General features: G+C 47.2%; 1 protein-coding gene across 1 annotated transcript; it reads left to right on the forward strand.

Moving 5' to 3' along the window:
- The first annotated feature begins 1,654 nt into the window (after positions 1 to 1,654).
- On the forward strand, positions 1,655 to 4,865 carry ZCCHC12 (zinc finger CCHC-type containing 12). The gene is made up of 4 exons (XM_529128.5): positions 1,655 to 1,902; positions 2,236 to 2,287; positions 2,486 to 2,610; positions 3,028 to 4,865. Exon 4 carries the CDS (start codon positions 3,142 to 3,144, stop codon positions 4,348 to 4,350), a length of 1,209 nt encoding a protein of 402 aa, XP_529128.3. The 5' UTR covers positions 1,655 to 1,902; positions 2,236 to 2,287; positions 2,486 to 2,610; positions 3,028 to 3,141; the 3' UTR covers positions 4,351 to 4,865.
- The last annotated feature ends 9,432 nt before the right edge of the window (positions 4,866 to 14,297 follow it).

Below are 14,297 nucleotides of genomic sequence, written 5' to 3' on the forward strand. Positions count from 1 at the left end.
GAGGCACATATGCACAGAGAGGATGGCCAAGCAAGAGGGCAGCCATGTGCAAGCCAAGGAGAGAAGCCTCAGGAGAAACCAACCTTGCTGGCACCTTGAAGTTGGACTTCCCAACCTTCAGAACTATGAGCAATACATTTCTGTTGTTTATAAACCACCCAGTCTGTGGTATTTTGCCATAGCACCCCAAACAGACTAAAACAGCACTGTAACAAATTATCACAAACTTGGCTTAAAACAAGAGAAGTTTAATTTCTCACAGTTCTAGAAGCCAGAAGCTTAACATCTGTTTCTCTGGGCTGAATTCAAGGTGTCAGTAGGACTGTGCTTTATTCCCTGCCTCTTCCAGTTTCTGGTGGCTGCTAGCATTCCTCTGCTTATGGCCACATCACTAATCTCTGGTCATTGCCTTCTCTTCTTGGTGCACCAACTCTCCCTCTTTTATAAGGGCACTTGTGGTTTAGATTTCAGCCTGCCTGGAAAATTAAGTCAAAAATCCTTAACTTAATCACACCTGCAAAGACCATTTTACTTTATAAGGTAACATTTACAGGTTTCAGGGATTAGGACTTGATACATTTGGGTGGCCATTATTTAGCTGCATACAGAGTCCGAAATCTTTGCATACAATTTCAGGAAGATCATGGATTCCACGTAGGCACATCTGCTCTGGAGTTGCATTTCACCACAGATACCTGTGGACAGATATTGGAGACAGGCTCATTTACTTATTCACAAACCTTGCTACAACTCAGAACCAACCGCAGCGCTGGTTAAAAATAGTAAATACAAAACCACATCCCAACCGCTAGTCCTAGTAAATTTGAATCCACCAGAGTTGGGGCCCAGAGCCTACATTTCTTTTCTTTTCCTTTTTTTTTTTTTGAGAGGGAGTCTTGTTCCCTTGCCAGGCTGAAGTGCAGCGGTGCGATCTTGGTTCACTGCAACCTCTGCCTCCCAGGTTGGAGAGATTCTCTAGCCTCAGCCTCCCAAGTAGCTGGGATTACAGGCACGCGCCATCATGCCCAGCTGATTTTTTTTTTTTTTTTTGTCTTTTTAGTAGAGACGGGGTTTCACCATGTTGGCCAGGATGGTCTCGATCTCTTGACCTCGTGATCCGCCCGCCTCGGCCTCCCAAAGTGCTGGGATTACAGGCGTGAGCCACCATTCCCGGCCAGAAGACTGCATTTCTAACAAGCTCCCCAAAATGACTCTGATGTCTTGCCCCCATACTTGAATGGGTATTGGTTGAGAGCCTTGTTCTCCAGCTCTCCTCTCTGTTAAATGGACATACTGCTACTTCTTTCACAGTAAAAGAGGAGATGTGTGTGAAAGCCTGTTTCCGCAATGCACGTGCTAATGCTCTTCCCGCCCCTTCCCCTCTTCCCCGTCTTTTCCAAATACCAAGGTGAAGAACTTTTATTATTCACTTGATTTTGGACCCACCTCGTGTTTAATGCACCTGGCCTAAGATGCAGAGTTGAGCCCAGGGAGAAGGGACGGGTTGGGGGAGGAAGAAAGAGTCGCAAATTCCCAGGCAGATTGGCTCCATCGGTCTAATCAAGCTGCACTTGACGCTCCGCGGGCCTGCTGCGCCCCCGCCCCCTCAGGCGAAAACTCGCCTCTGCCCAAGGCTGTGCGGGGCGTCCGCCCCCGCACTTCGCTGATTGGCCGCACTAGCCCGCTCGTCACGCTCTTTTGTCTCAGCTGGCAGAGGATAAAAGCCGCCGCGGCTGCCTTAGGAACGGCGCTGCCTCGTCTCGGCTACCCCTGGTTGGGCAGCCCCGGGTCGCTTAGCGGCCAAGGAGGCTTCAGTTCTTTGCCGCCTGCAAGGCGGAGACCAGAAGGCGGAATCCACAGCTGGCGACGCGGGAGCATCTGCTGTCCACCAGCGGAGCACAGGTAAAGAATGGGGGTGTGATTGCCCGGCGGGGAGAGGGGTGGGGGAAGACCCACCAGTACTGGGCGGCTCCCAGCTTGGAGAATCGGTGACTGTGAGGCAGGGGTAGGAGTACTCTCGTGGCCCGGCTGCGCTGAGGGAGGAGGTGGGGTTCACCTGGATACTGCGGGCTAGGTAGGATTTGCCTGGATTTGGGGGTGGGAGGAGAGGCGAGGGGTAGCGGGGGGAGGAATCTCGAGCTGTTTGCTTCGAACATCCTTTGCATCTCCTCATCTCTTTCTGGGAGGAATATGTGGGTGGGTGTGTCCAACTCCTATTCCCTTTCTCCGTGGCAGGCCATCAAAGCCGCATCTGAACTTGAATTCTGTGCAGCTGATTGCAGAGCTGGTAGGCCGACGGCTTCCCGGGGGAAATGTAATGCTGGAGGGTGGGGGGCTGGTCTCTGGCTTATAATCAGGAGGGGGCAGAGAGAATTTTTCGCCTGGCAACAGCGGAGGTGGTGGGTAGCAGGATGACGGGTGAAGCTGCTTCTAACCCTTCCCTTCTCTGGCCTTCTCCGCTGTGGCGCAATCTTGAAACCTCAAGGACCCGGATCTGCGACCCCCTGTGGACAGAGGTTGACCGTACCCCGGAGAGGAGCTTTCTCACGGAGGGCACTGGTTGCAGAGGCTGGAAGTGAAATAAAGACGCGCTCTTGTTTCAGAGTTCGTGTAAGAATCTGAGAAATAACAAGGGGGACGGGCGTGGGGGGCACTTTGAGAAGGGGGTGTGGTTGAGACCAGAGACCATGAGGTTAATGAGATCTTATTTTATTTCCACAAATCTGCGATCATTGTACTCTATTTGGAGAGCCCAATATCAGCTCCAGACACTGCTACACCTAGAATTTGAAGCAACAGTTACCGTCCCTCTTGGAGGACTGGTGGGAGGAATGGATGTGGCTGCAAAAAGCACCTTGCTAGCACGCAGGCATCGGGTAGCTCTGGGAGGTTCTAAGTGTCAATCTCCTACAGGATTATTTTTAGGGTAGTGGGCAAATATAAAATGTACTGCAGGATATTCAGGTAGGAAGAGAATGCAGCTGCAGCCCGCTCCCTTATTAACCAGCACCCCTTTCTTTTTTACAGCCCCTGCTGAGATAGGAAGGCAGAGCCACCTCCTCTCCTCTCCCACCTGCAGATTAAGCTTTTCTAAAAAGCCTAGGCATCTTCTTATATTCAGATACCCTATCGTCGTCAGTCATGGCTAGCATCATTGCACGTGTCGGTAACAGCCGGCGGCTGAATGCACCCTTGCCGCCTTGGGCCCATTCCATGCTGAGGTCCCTGGGGAGAAGTCTCGGTCCTATAATGGCCAGCATGGCAGGCAGAAACATGAAGTTGTTCTCGGGGAGGGTGGTGCCAGCCCAAGGGGAAGAAACCTTTGAAAACTGGCTGACCCAAGTCAATGGCGTCCTGCCAGATTGGAATATGTCTGAGGAGGAAAAGCTCAAGCGCTTGATGAAAACCCTTAGGGGCCCTGCCCGCGAGGTCATGCGTGTGCTTCAGGCGACCAACCCTAACCTAAGTGTGGCAGATTTCTTGCGAGCCATGAAATTGGTGTTTGGGGAGTCTGAAAGCAGTGTGACTGCCCATGGTAAATTTTTTAACACCCTACAAGCTCAAGGGGAGAAAGCCTCCCTTTATGTGATCCGTTTAGAGGTGCAGCTCCAGAACGCTATTCAGGCAGGCATTATAGCTGAGAAAGATGCAAACCGGACTCGCTTGCAGCAGCTCCTTTTAGGCGGTGAGCTGAGTAGGGACCTCCGACTCAGACTTAAGGATTTTCTCAGGATGTATGCAAATGAGCAGGAGCGGCTTCCCAATTTTCTGGAGTTAATCAGAATGGTAAGGGAGGAAGAGGATTGGGATGATGCTTTTATTAAACGGAAGCGTCCAAAAAGGTCTGAGTCAATGGTGGAGAGGGCAGTCAGCCCTGTGGCATTTCAGGGCTCCCCACCGATAGTGATCGGCAGTGCTGACTGCAATGTGATAGAGATAGATGATACCCTCGACGACTCCGATGAGGATGTGATCCTGGTGGAGTCTCAGGACCCTCCACTTCCATCCTGGGGTGCCCCTCCCCTCAGAGACAGGGCCAGACCTCAGGATGAAGTGCTGGTCATTGATTCCCCCCACAATTCCAGGGCTCAGTTTCCTTCCACCAGTGGTGGTTCTGGCTATAAGAATAACGGTCCTGGGGAGATGCGTAGAGCCAGGAAGCGAAAACACACAGTCCGCTGTTCGTATTGTGGTGAGGAAGGCCACTCAAAAGAAACCTGTGACAACGAGAGTGACAAGGCCCAGGTTTTTGAGAATTTGATCATCACTCTCCAGGAGCTGACCCATACTGAGATGGAGAGGTCAAGAGTGGCCCCTGGCGAATACAATGACTTCTCTGAGCCACTGTAAGGGACCACCCCCAGGTTTCAGTGAACCCTTACCTATATTCAGCATCCAGTAGTGGGAAAACTGGGGTGGGGGTGGGGGTGGGGCTTCTAACTGCATGAATTAATCCACAAAGCGGCTATCTTTTGGGGTGGAGTAGAAAGGGTCTTGGATGCCAGCACATTGGAGGGAGATAGCCTGACCTCTGTCCTTGCTCCTTCTCCCTGCAGCCTACGGGTCTGTTTTCTGTGTGTGCCCATTTCCTTGACAGCTTTATTCTTTGTGAAAGTGGTATAATTTATTGTTAAATATTTGAACAATAAAAAAGGTACAAAAAGTGAAGTACAAATTACCCAAATCTCTCCACCCTTATATAATCATTGTCAACCCTTTGATGAGTGATATTTCCCTATACCTATGTACCCAGATAGATATATGCATAGATAAAAGTGATGAAATATAAGTGCTGTTCTATCTGTATTTTTTCACCAAACAATATATGTTGTGAGCTTCTATGTCAATAAATATATATATCAGCATCTGCCTTTAATGTGTCTGTGCTGTTAGGAAGAATTAAAAAAAAGAAAATATAGTAAAAAACTGTAAAGGGGGGTTGTACTCTGAGGTGGGATTTTTAACCGCATTTTGCAAATGAAGAAAAATAAATGGGCTGAGATACTTCCCAAAGGTAAAAGGACAGAGCCCCCTTACCACAACTAACCTGTCCCTTCGCTCAGAGAGCCAAATTGTGACACCCACTTGTTGACAAAACACCAGTGCTTTCTTCTCTGATATACCCAGGAGTCTGATGGGGGATGGGGGAGTCCGGTGCTGAGGTAATAGCCCAATATGGGGATTCCAGGGGCTCCATTTCTGTTCACTTTGGGGATGGGCAGTTCTTCATCTGGGCAGATTCCTTAGATCGTTGTTGCTGTTGCTGCCTCTGGACAACGTCCTGGTCACAACAAGGAATCTCTCCTGTGGGCTGACACCACCTTCTGCCCCCTCCCCAGTTAAGGAAAAGAGAGAGCAGCCACTCATGGGAGCTCAGCATTAGTAGGCTCAACTCCTGACGGCGCCAGAGCCTCCCCTATAAACTCTGAAGCTATGCGCTGGAGGCCACCGGCAGCCCACGGACTCCAAGTTAGCTTGGGAGGCACGAAAAGCAATATATTTGCTGGAGCACGTGAAGGAACATGGGAATCGGAAAGCCAGGAAGCCCTGCACTCTATGTGAGCAGAGCCAAGGGCATCCATAGGAGAGGGAGAGAAAAGAGGGACCACCTCCTCATCTCATCCTGGAGGGCGATAAAAGAGGACTTGCGTGTGACCTCAGGCCCCAAAGGTCCCTATGTTTCTTGTAGGTGCCTAGGTCCCTATTTTTGCGAGCAGGACAAGGCTGGGGAGTGGGGTGGAGGTGGTTGCACTTAAGGCAGAGGTCGAGTGTGAAATGAATATGCAGATTTGGGACCCTCAGGGAGTCTGCCCTGCCGGAAATAGGGGCTCCACGGAGCTGAGAGGATAGAGTATGAAGCAGTGAGTGCTGGTGTGTCGAGGAGAAGCACAGGGCTGGATGGGCGGGAGAGAGGAGAGAGTGCTGTGACCAGTCAATTCACAACTTCATTGACTGGGACAGGGAGCCTCGGAGATATCATAGACCCTAGGGTTTCAAACCCGTCTCTGGGCTGTGTTGTACCAGAAATGGCTCCGGTTGAAGGTCCCATGGAGGGGTATTGGCGTTCTGATTATGTTGGCAGTTGATGGTCCACTCCGTGGGGACAAAGGGGGTTCAGTCTGAGGCCCCGAGGAAGGAGTGGTAGCCAGGCACTACAAGAAGTGTTCCCTGGGCTGCCATGCCAAGAATCTGGCGTGAAGTGCTTCTCTTTCTAGAAACAGGCTCTCAGCTACTCCCTGGCTTATTGCCCCTGCTCCACTCATGACCCCACCATTTGACCTTATAACCACCAGCCCACTGCCCTCCTGGAGCCACGTACAGCTGCTGGTGGAGGGTGTGGAGCTCAGTCTCCTGGGCTCTGCCCAGTCTCCCTTCCCTCCTCCCCACAGCATTCAACATTTACCTTAAGCCTCAGCCTCCTTTACCCTCCTGGCCAAAAGGAGACTGGGAGGGCCCTTCTGCCTCTAACTCTTTTTATTTGAGACAGAGTCTTGCTCTGTCTCCCAGGCTGGAGTGCTGTGGCACGATCTCGGCTCATCACAACCTCCACCTCCCGGGTTCAAGCGATTCTTCTGACTCAGCCTCCCGACTAGTTGGTATTATAGGCAAACGCCATTGTGCCTGGCTAATTTTTGTAGTTTTAGTAGAGACGGGGTTTCACCGTGTTGGCCAGGCTGGTCTTGAACTCCTAACCTCAGGTGATCCACCCGCCTCAGCCTCCCAAAGTGTTGGGATTACAGGTGTGAGCCACCGTGCCAGGCCTCAGCTTCTGACCTTTTAGCTTAAGAAAAACTGGGTCAGGAGCAAAGACTCAAGAGGGCCACTCCTTGCATCCTTCTGGGGCATCTCTGGGCCCCTGGCAGCAATCTCAGTCTCTCCAGAGCCAAGAGGGACCCCTTGTGCACCCCCAGACAGGTGGCAGCTCCACTCAGGCCCCCAAAGCCAAAGAGGCCCCCAACATTCTCCAGCTTGCATAGAGTTTAACCCTTAATTCCTCCCTAAATCTACTCCTGGGTGATATCTACCCTTCTCATCTAGTACAGATTCGAATATTGTTCCATTTCCTGTTCACGTTTTTTGGTTTTACTCTATAAACACTTGTTGAGTGATTTGTCCAAAGACACAGATTATGCTGCTATTTCTTTCTATTACCAGGGGGAGTAGAAAAATGAAAAGAAAAATGAATAAATCCTATCCATACCACTACCTTCCCTTTCACTGGAGTGAGCTTGGGTGTTCAGTATAGACCACTGCTTTCACTGCTTTGAAAACCTGTTTTGTGACTCATTCCCTTTCATCCTCGCCCCCTCCCCCTTTTTTTTTAAACTCTGACCCTGGCTTTTAGTTTATTCAAGAAATATGCATTCTTCCGAATTGGATACCTGGGCATTCAGATCAGATGAATAGAGTTACCTAAAAGGCTTTTAGAGAATTTTGTGTCGGATAGCCTTCATTTAAAGATATGGGCTTATTTTCTTCCTTTCTGCCTTCATTCTCATTGGTCGCTAAGAGATGAGAAATTGCTATTTCATCTTGTCAGAAGAAACCAGTCTCTGAGTGCCCTTTTACACAATCTCTCCACTTCCTGGCATCTTGTCCCTCCGTTTCCATGACATCCCCCCTCACAGTTCCCGCTTCCTGACCTTTTGATGCCCACTTCTCGGTCTCCTTTGCTGAATCTTCTTCTTCTTCTTCCTGATCCTTCCATAATAATGATACAATAAACATCATTAAAATTTTTATTTTTTTTTGAGACACAGTCTCGCTCTGTTGCCCACGCTGGAGTGCAGTGGTGCAATCACAGCTCACTGCAGCCTTGACCTTCCCGGCTCAAGCAATTCTCCCATCTCCCAAATAACTGGGACCACAGGTGCATGCTACCATGCCCGGCTAATTTTTTAATTTTCAGTAGAGACAGGGTTTTGCCATGTTTCCCAAGCTAGAAAATTGCTATTTTTAAGAGCTTATTGTGTGCCAAACATCCTGTATCAGGCTCTTTGAAGGCGTTGGTTCCTTGAATCCTCATCTTAACCCCATATGGTATTGCCATTTTTACATATTTTAGATGAGGAAATAAACTGGAACATTAAGCAGCTCACCTAGGGTCAGGCAACTAGTTAGTGGTAGAGCCAAAGGTCACATTCCTGGGGACTGGCTCCAAAGCATATAATTCTTTTTTTTTCTTTTTTTCTTTTTTTTTTTTGAGATGGGGTCTCGCTCTGTCGCCCAGGCTGGAGTGCAGTGGTGCAATCTCGGCTCACTGCAAGCTCCGACTCCCGGGTTCACACCATTCTCCTGCCTCAGCCTCCCGAGCAGCTGGGACTACAGGCACCCGCCACCATGCCTGGCTAATTTTTTTTTTTTTTTTGTATTTTTAGTAGAGACGAGTTTTCACCATGTTAGCCAGGATGGTCTCGATCTCCTGACCTCGTGATCCGTTCGCCTCAGCCTCCCAAAGTGCTGGGATTACAGGCGTGAGCCACCACACCTGGCCCAAAGCCTATGCTTCTTACATGTCTCACATGTTCACAGCACCCTATCATGTAGGTGTTATTATCTGCATGTGACATGAAACGAAATTGAGGTTTGTAAAAATTCAGGATAATAAGGCCTGCCTTTCCAGGTGTGCCCTTTATATGAGTGATTAACATAGGGTTGGTCCATTGTAGACTCCCACAGACTCTCAAGAAATGGCAGCTACTGGGCATCTGCTGAAATGCATTACTCTGCTACTGAAGGAAGGGCAGGAAAAGTTAAATGCTGTCCATGCCATGCATACAGTGCTTATTTAGTGTTAATCTGATGATATGACAGTCTGGTTTCAGGAGCTACACTGAGCTTGGCCCCTGACAGGAGTCCTTTACAATTCAGGTGACCCTGAAATCCTGCCACTGCCAGAGTTCTCAGGGGCAGGATAAAAGGAGGCAGCGAGACTAGCTCTGGGTCTTGAGTTATCATCCTGGCAGGAAATATGTATGGATCCTTAGCTGCAGCAGCTCATTGCAGACCAGAGCTGACAACTTAGGTTGGCCTCACACACATTCTTCTTCCAGATATGTAACATGTTCATCATCTCCATTTTACAGACTAGGACATTGAGGCACACATAGTTATTGTCACTTGCCTAAGATTACACAGATAGTAAGGGTTGGGGCTGGAATTGAACTTCAGATCTGCCTCTCCCCAGAGCCAGAAGTCTTTACAGTTATACTATAAAGTCCTTCCTAATGGGTACAATATATCTGATCATTCTATCGGTTGCATCCTGGGCACCAATTTCTAATTGCCATACTCACGACCAAAAGCCTTCACAGTAACATAGCCTTGGTCTCATTTCTTTTATTAAACAAGACGGAAAAAAAAGATCAGTTTAGGAAAGCTCCTTCTTAGAGCCTGTAACTATCTTCTCTTCATATTTATTTTTATATACAATTTCTGGGATAAGATACTAAAAATAACAAACTGTTGATGAGGATGTGGACAAGCAGTCTCTCTCCCACACTGCTGGTAGGACTGAGGATTGAGGCATTCTTGCTGGAAGGCTGACCAGGAAATGCATCAAAGGTTGAAATATAAAAATCCCTGGATCCAACAGTATGAGCTGCTGAAATTGATGCTGAGAACATAGCTGGACAAGTGTAAAAAATTTTTATGAACAAAGATGTTTACCCTAGTTTATTTTGTGTAATAGTGGAAAACTGGAAACAAGTTAAAAGACCATAAGTAAAACTTGGGTGAATAAATTAGGCTTCATACTTGCAAGACAATGCTCTGCATTTCAAGCTCTCGGTGTGCCTTCAGATCATTGAGTCTAATTGGAAAAATTAAATGTGGCCGCTCTAAAAACGGGCTTAAAACCCCAGGCCATCTGTGTTCTCTCTGACCCCCAGTGTGCTGCTCCATCAGTCTGGAACTCTTTTCACCTGGCAAAACCCTTGTCAAACTTCAAGTATCCTCTCATCTGGCACTCCCTCGGGCCAGCTTGCCCTGACCCTGCTAAAGCTCATTCCCCGAATCTTAGGTAGCATTTATCATTGTGTTGTAATTGCTTGTATAACTAGCTGTCTTCCCCACTAGGCTTTTATCCTCCCAAGCCTAGTACAATGTTGTTGGGGCATCTTGACACAGACTTCAGGCACGTTCCCACCTCACCAGTTTGCACTGGTTGTTCTCATTGTTCCTCCAAATAGCCCTGTGCCTTAATCATTCCCCATGTTCCCGTATTTGCTCAAATGCCATCTTCTCATTGAAGCTGACCCTGAACATCCCATTTAAAACAGCACATCTGATCATCAGCACTCCGATTCTCTCTTGCCTGCTCTATTTTTCCATCACATGCCTTTCTTCTAGTATACTGCATAATTTACTGAGTTATATTGTACATTGATGTCTCTCCCCACCAGACTCAACGACAGCAGGCATTCTAGTTAACTGCAGCATCACCAGCTCCTGGAACACTCCCTGGAACAGAGCTCATTCTCAGTAAATATTTGTGGCTGGAATGAACAAAGTGCCTGGCACACAGTAGGCCCTCAGTGAATGCCAGCTTTTGTTATTGCCTCCTACCTGGAACAAGTGCTGCCAGAAAGGAGACAGTCAATGAGAGAATAGTGCACATTGCTGAGCCACCACCCACCTAGCCGATGAAATCACAAACCTGGAAGACATTCTATATCCATTGCTTGGTTTTCACTTCCCCAGGGTATCACTTATTAGATGGACCATTCACTCCTAGCATGGCAGAAAGTGGGAAATGGGTTTCTTTGTAGCTTCATCTGTCACATTATCAAACTTTGGGTTTAAGAGTTTCAAATCCCCAGGCCGGGCATGGTGGTTCACGCCTGTAATCCCAGCACTTTGGGAGGCCCAGGCAGGTGGATCACGAGGTCAGGAGATCGAGACCATCCTGGCTAACACAGTGAAACCCCGTCTCCACTAAAAATACAAAAAATTAGCCAGGCATGGTGGCGGGCAACTGTAGTCCTAGCTACGCAGGAGGCCAAGGCAGGAGAATGGCATGAACCTGGGAGGCAGAGCTTGCAGTGAGACGAAATTGCGCCACTGTACTCCAGCCTGGGCGACAGAGTGAGACTCCGTCTCATTAAAAAAAAAAAAAAAAAAAAAAAAAAGAGTTTCAAATCCTTAATCATCCCAAGTGCATTTGTTTTGTAATCCCATGGGCATTTGCAAGATGCCCCAACAACATTGTGCTAGTCATAGGGGATATAAGCCTGATAATTACTCATAGGTCCTGAAGCTAAACTGCCCAGATCTGAAGCCCAGTCTCAGCATTTACTAGTTGTGATCCCAGTCAAGGTATTCACCCTCTCTGTGCTTCAGTTGCCTCTCTCTAAAATGGGGACAATAACAGTACCTATCTTAGAGAGTAGTTGTAAGAAATAAGCAAGTTACTATATGTGAAACACATATTACAATGTCTGGAAACAGGCAAGAGCTCTATAAATGTTAACTATCATAAGCCATTAGTATTTAACAAATATGAATGCCTATAGGCACGAGTTTGAGGAATGAAAAAGAGGGAAGTGGAGACATTAAATTTATATTTTTCTTTACCCGACTCATGAAATATGGGGAGATCAGAGACAGGTTAATATAGCTAAAGAGAACCGCGGGGTCAATTCAAGCATTACACTTCCTTTATCAACCCCCATTTCCTGGAAAGTTGCCCAGTCCTTCCTTTTCTGCTCCTATGTAGACTTTTACCATAATACATATAAAACTGTCACAAAGGCCGGGTGCAGTGGCTCACGCCTGTAATCCCAGCACTTTGGGAGGCTGAGGTGGGTGGATCACCTGAGGTCAGGACTTCAAGACCAGCCTGGCCAACATGGTGAAACCTGTCTCTACTAAAAATACAAAAAATTAGCTGGGCGTGGTGGTGGGTGCCTGTAACTCCAGCTACTTGGGAGGCTGAGGCAGGAGAATCGCTTGAACCCAGGAGGTGGAGGTTGCAGTGAGCTGAGATCGTGCCACTGAGCTTCAGCCTGGGCAACAAGAGCGAAACTCCATCTCAAAAAAAAAACAAAAAACAAAAACCTGTCACAAACATGTTTGTTTTGTTATTTACTCATGTGTTTAATATCCACAACATTCGTGTTTTACATGTCTTTTCTCTATCCTAGAATCCAGGCTCTTTGAGTGCTGGGGCTATGTCTTATTTGTCTTTATAAAAGGATTTCTTTGTCAGTGCTTTATTTTTAGAATATGTTCACACGCTTAGAGTAAGGAAAACCACTAAAGAGAGAAAGACAAGGAATTGGCTAAATTCCTTAAAAATATGAAACTACCCAGGTTTGGGGATAGTAACTGACCAGGAGGGCTTTTTTTTTTTTTTGAGACAGTGTCTCGCTCTGGAGCCCAGGATGGAGTGCAGTGGCACGCAATCATGGCTCATTGCAGCCTCGACTTCCCAGGCTCACGTGATTCTCCCACCTTTGCCTCCTGAGTAGCTGGGACCACGGGCATGTGCCACCACACCCAACTAATCTTTGTATTTTTGGGGTAGAGACAGGGTTTTACCATGTTGCCCTGGCTGGTCTCAAACTCCTGGACTCAAGCGACCTGTCCACCTCGGCCTCCCAAAGTGCTGGGATTAAAAGTGTGAGCCACTGCGCCCGGCCCATTTTATCATTTGACTGGGGCTTTGGGAAAGTATGAAGAGGTTAAGAAGGGAAGTTAAGGAAAACCATAGCTAGTAGTCCCAACTTCCTCTATAAATTTTAACACAAGACATCTCCGAGAGACTATGCTTAATTGGGGGAGTAGAATTTGTTGAAGACTCCTTGCATGTGCCTAACTTCAATTCCTTTTCATGAACATTTTCACCATCTATTGCAATTTCCCTGCAGTTTACTATTCTCTTTCAAAAAGCAGTACTATACAGAGTATTCCAGATGTCATCAGATCCATATAGTGGGACTACCACCTTCTTCAATCGAACATCGGTCAAATGGAAATAATAGTCTCAATCACATAGTGTTGTAAAAATTAAATGAAAAATTTAAAAAAGAAAATAACTGTCTTGAAAAATATGGGTATATTGGGTACTCTTTGCTATTTTCCTTCTATTAAGGAACAAACAAGAGTGATAATAGGACCGGGCATGCTTGCTCAGGCCTGTAATCCCAGCAGTTTGGGAGGCCAAGGCACACAGATCACTTGAGGTCAGGAGTTTGAGACCAGTCTGGCCAACATGGTGAAACCCTGTCTCTACTAAAAAAAAAAAAAAAAAAAAAAAAATTAGTACGACTGTAATCCTAGCTACTTGGGAGGCTGAGGCAGGAGAATCATTTGAACCTGGGAGGCAGAGGTTGCAGTGAGCTGAGATCGTGCCACTGCACTCCAGCCTGAGTGACAGCCTAAGACCCCGTCTCAATAAAAAAAAAGATAATAATAAATGATTTTCAATCACTATGTATTGAACATGTCAATAATATAGTAAGAATTCTTAATCCCATTTAAGAGAATATCAATGAGTCTCAGCAAAAGATAGTAACAGGACTAAGGTCATACAGTCAGTAAGTGAATGGTAAGTTGGGCGGCTCCAAAGCCTGTGAACTTTCCATCACATATTTTAAGTAAAAATATTGACATTGCTTAGAAAAACTGTATCATAATGGAAGATTAGTTCTTGGGGCAGGAGAAATAAGCAGATATGAATATTTGACCAATTTCCTATTCATCAAGACAAAGCTGTTTGAAAAACTATAAGTAAAGGAACTTAAATTTTACTAGTTGGAACATGATAGAGGTTTTTTTTTTTTTCTTTTTTTTTGAGATGGAGTCTTGCTCTGTCGCCCAGGCTGGAGTGCAGTGGAGCGATCTGGGCTCACTGTAAGCTCTGCCTCCTGGGTTCACACCATTCTCCTGCCTTAGCCTCCAGAGTAGCTGGGACTACAGGCACCTACCACGACGCCTGGCTAATTTTTTGTATCTTTAGTAGGGACGGGGTTTCACCGTGTTAGCCGGGATGGTCTCGATCTCCTGACCTTGTGATCCGCCCTCCTTGGCCTCCCGAAGTGCTGGGATTACAGGCGTGAGCCACCGCGTCTGACCAGAGGTTGGTTTTAAATATCCTGGATGGACCAAGATCTAATTTTGGCTCAGGAAAATATAATTTAAGGTAGAATCTTGGGGCTGGTTATGGTGGTTCATGCCTATAATCCCAGCACTTTGGGAGGCTGAGGCAGAAGGATTGCTTGAGCCCAGGAGTTCAAGGCCAGCCTGTGAAATATAGTGAGACACATCTCTACAAAAAACTTAAAAATTAGCCCGGC

Source organism: Pan troglodytes, chromosome X (assembly GCF_028858775.2).
Source record: "Pan troglodytes isolate AG18354 chromosome X, NHGRI_mPanTro3-v2.0_pri, whole genome shotgun sequence".
Taxonomy (NCBI): Eukaryota; Metazoa; Chordata; class Mammalia; order Primates; family Hominidae; genus Pan; species Pan troglodytes.

What these genes read in the sequence shown, in the direction of transcription:
- ZCCHC12 (XM_529128.5), top strand. Translation starts at nt 3,142, where the DNA reads ATGGCTAGCATCATTGCACGTGTCGGTAACAGCCGGCGGCTGAATGCA.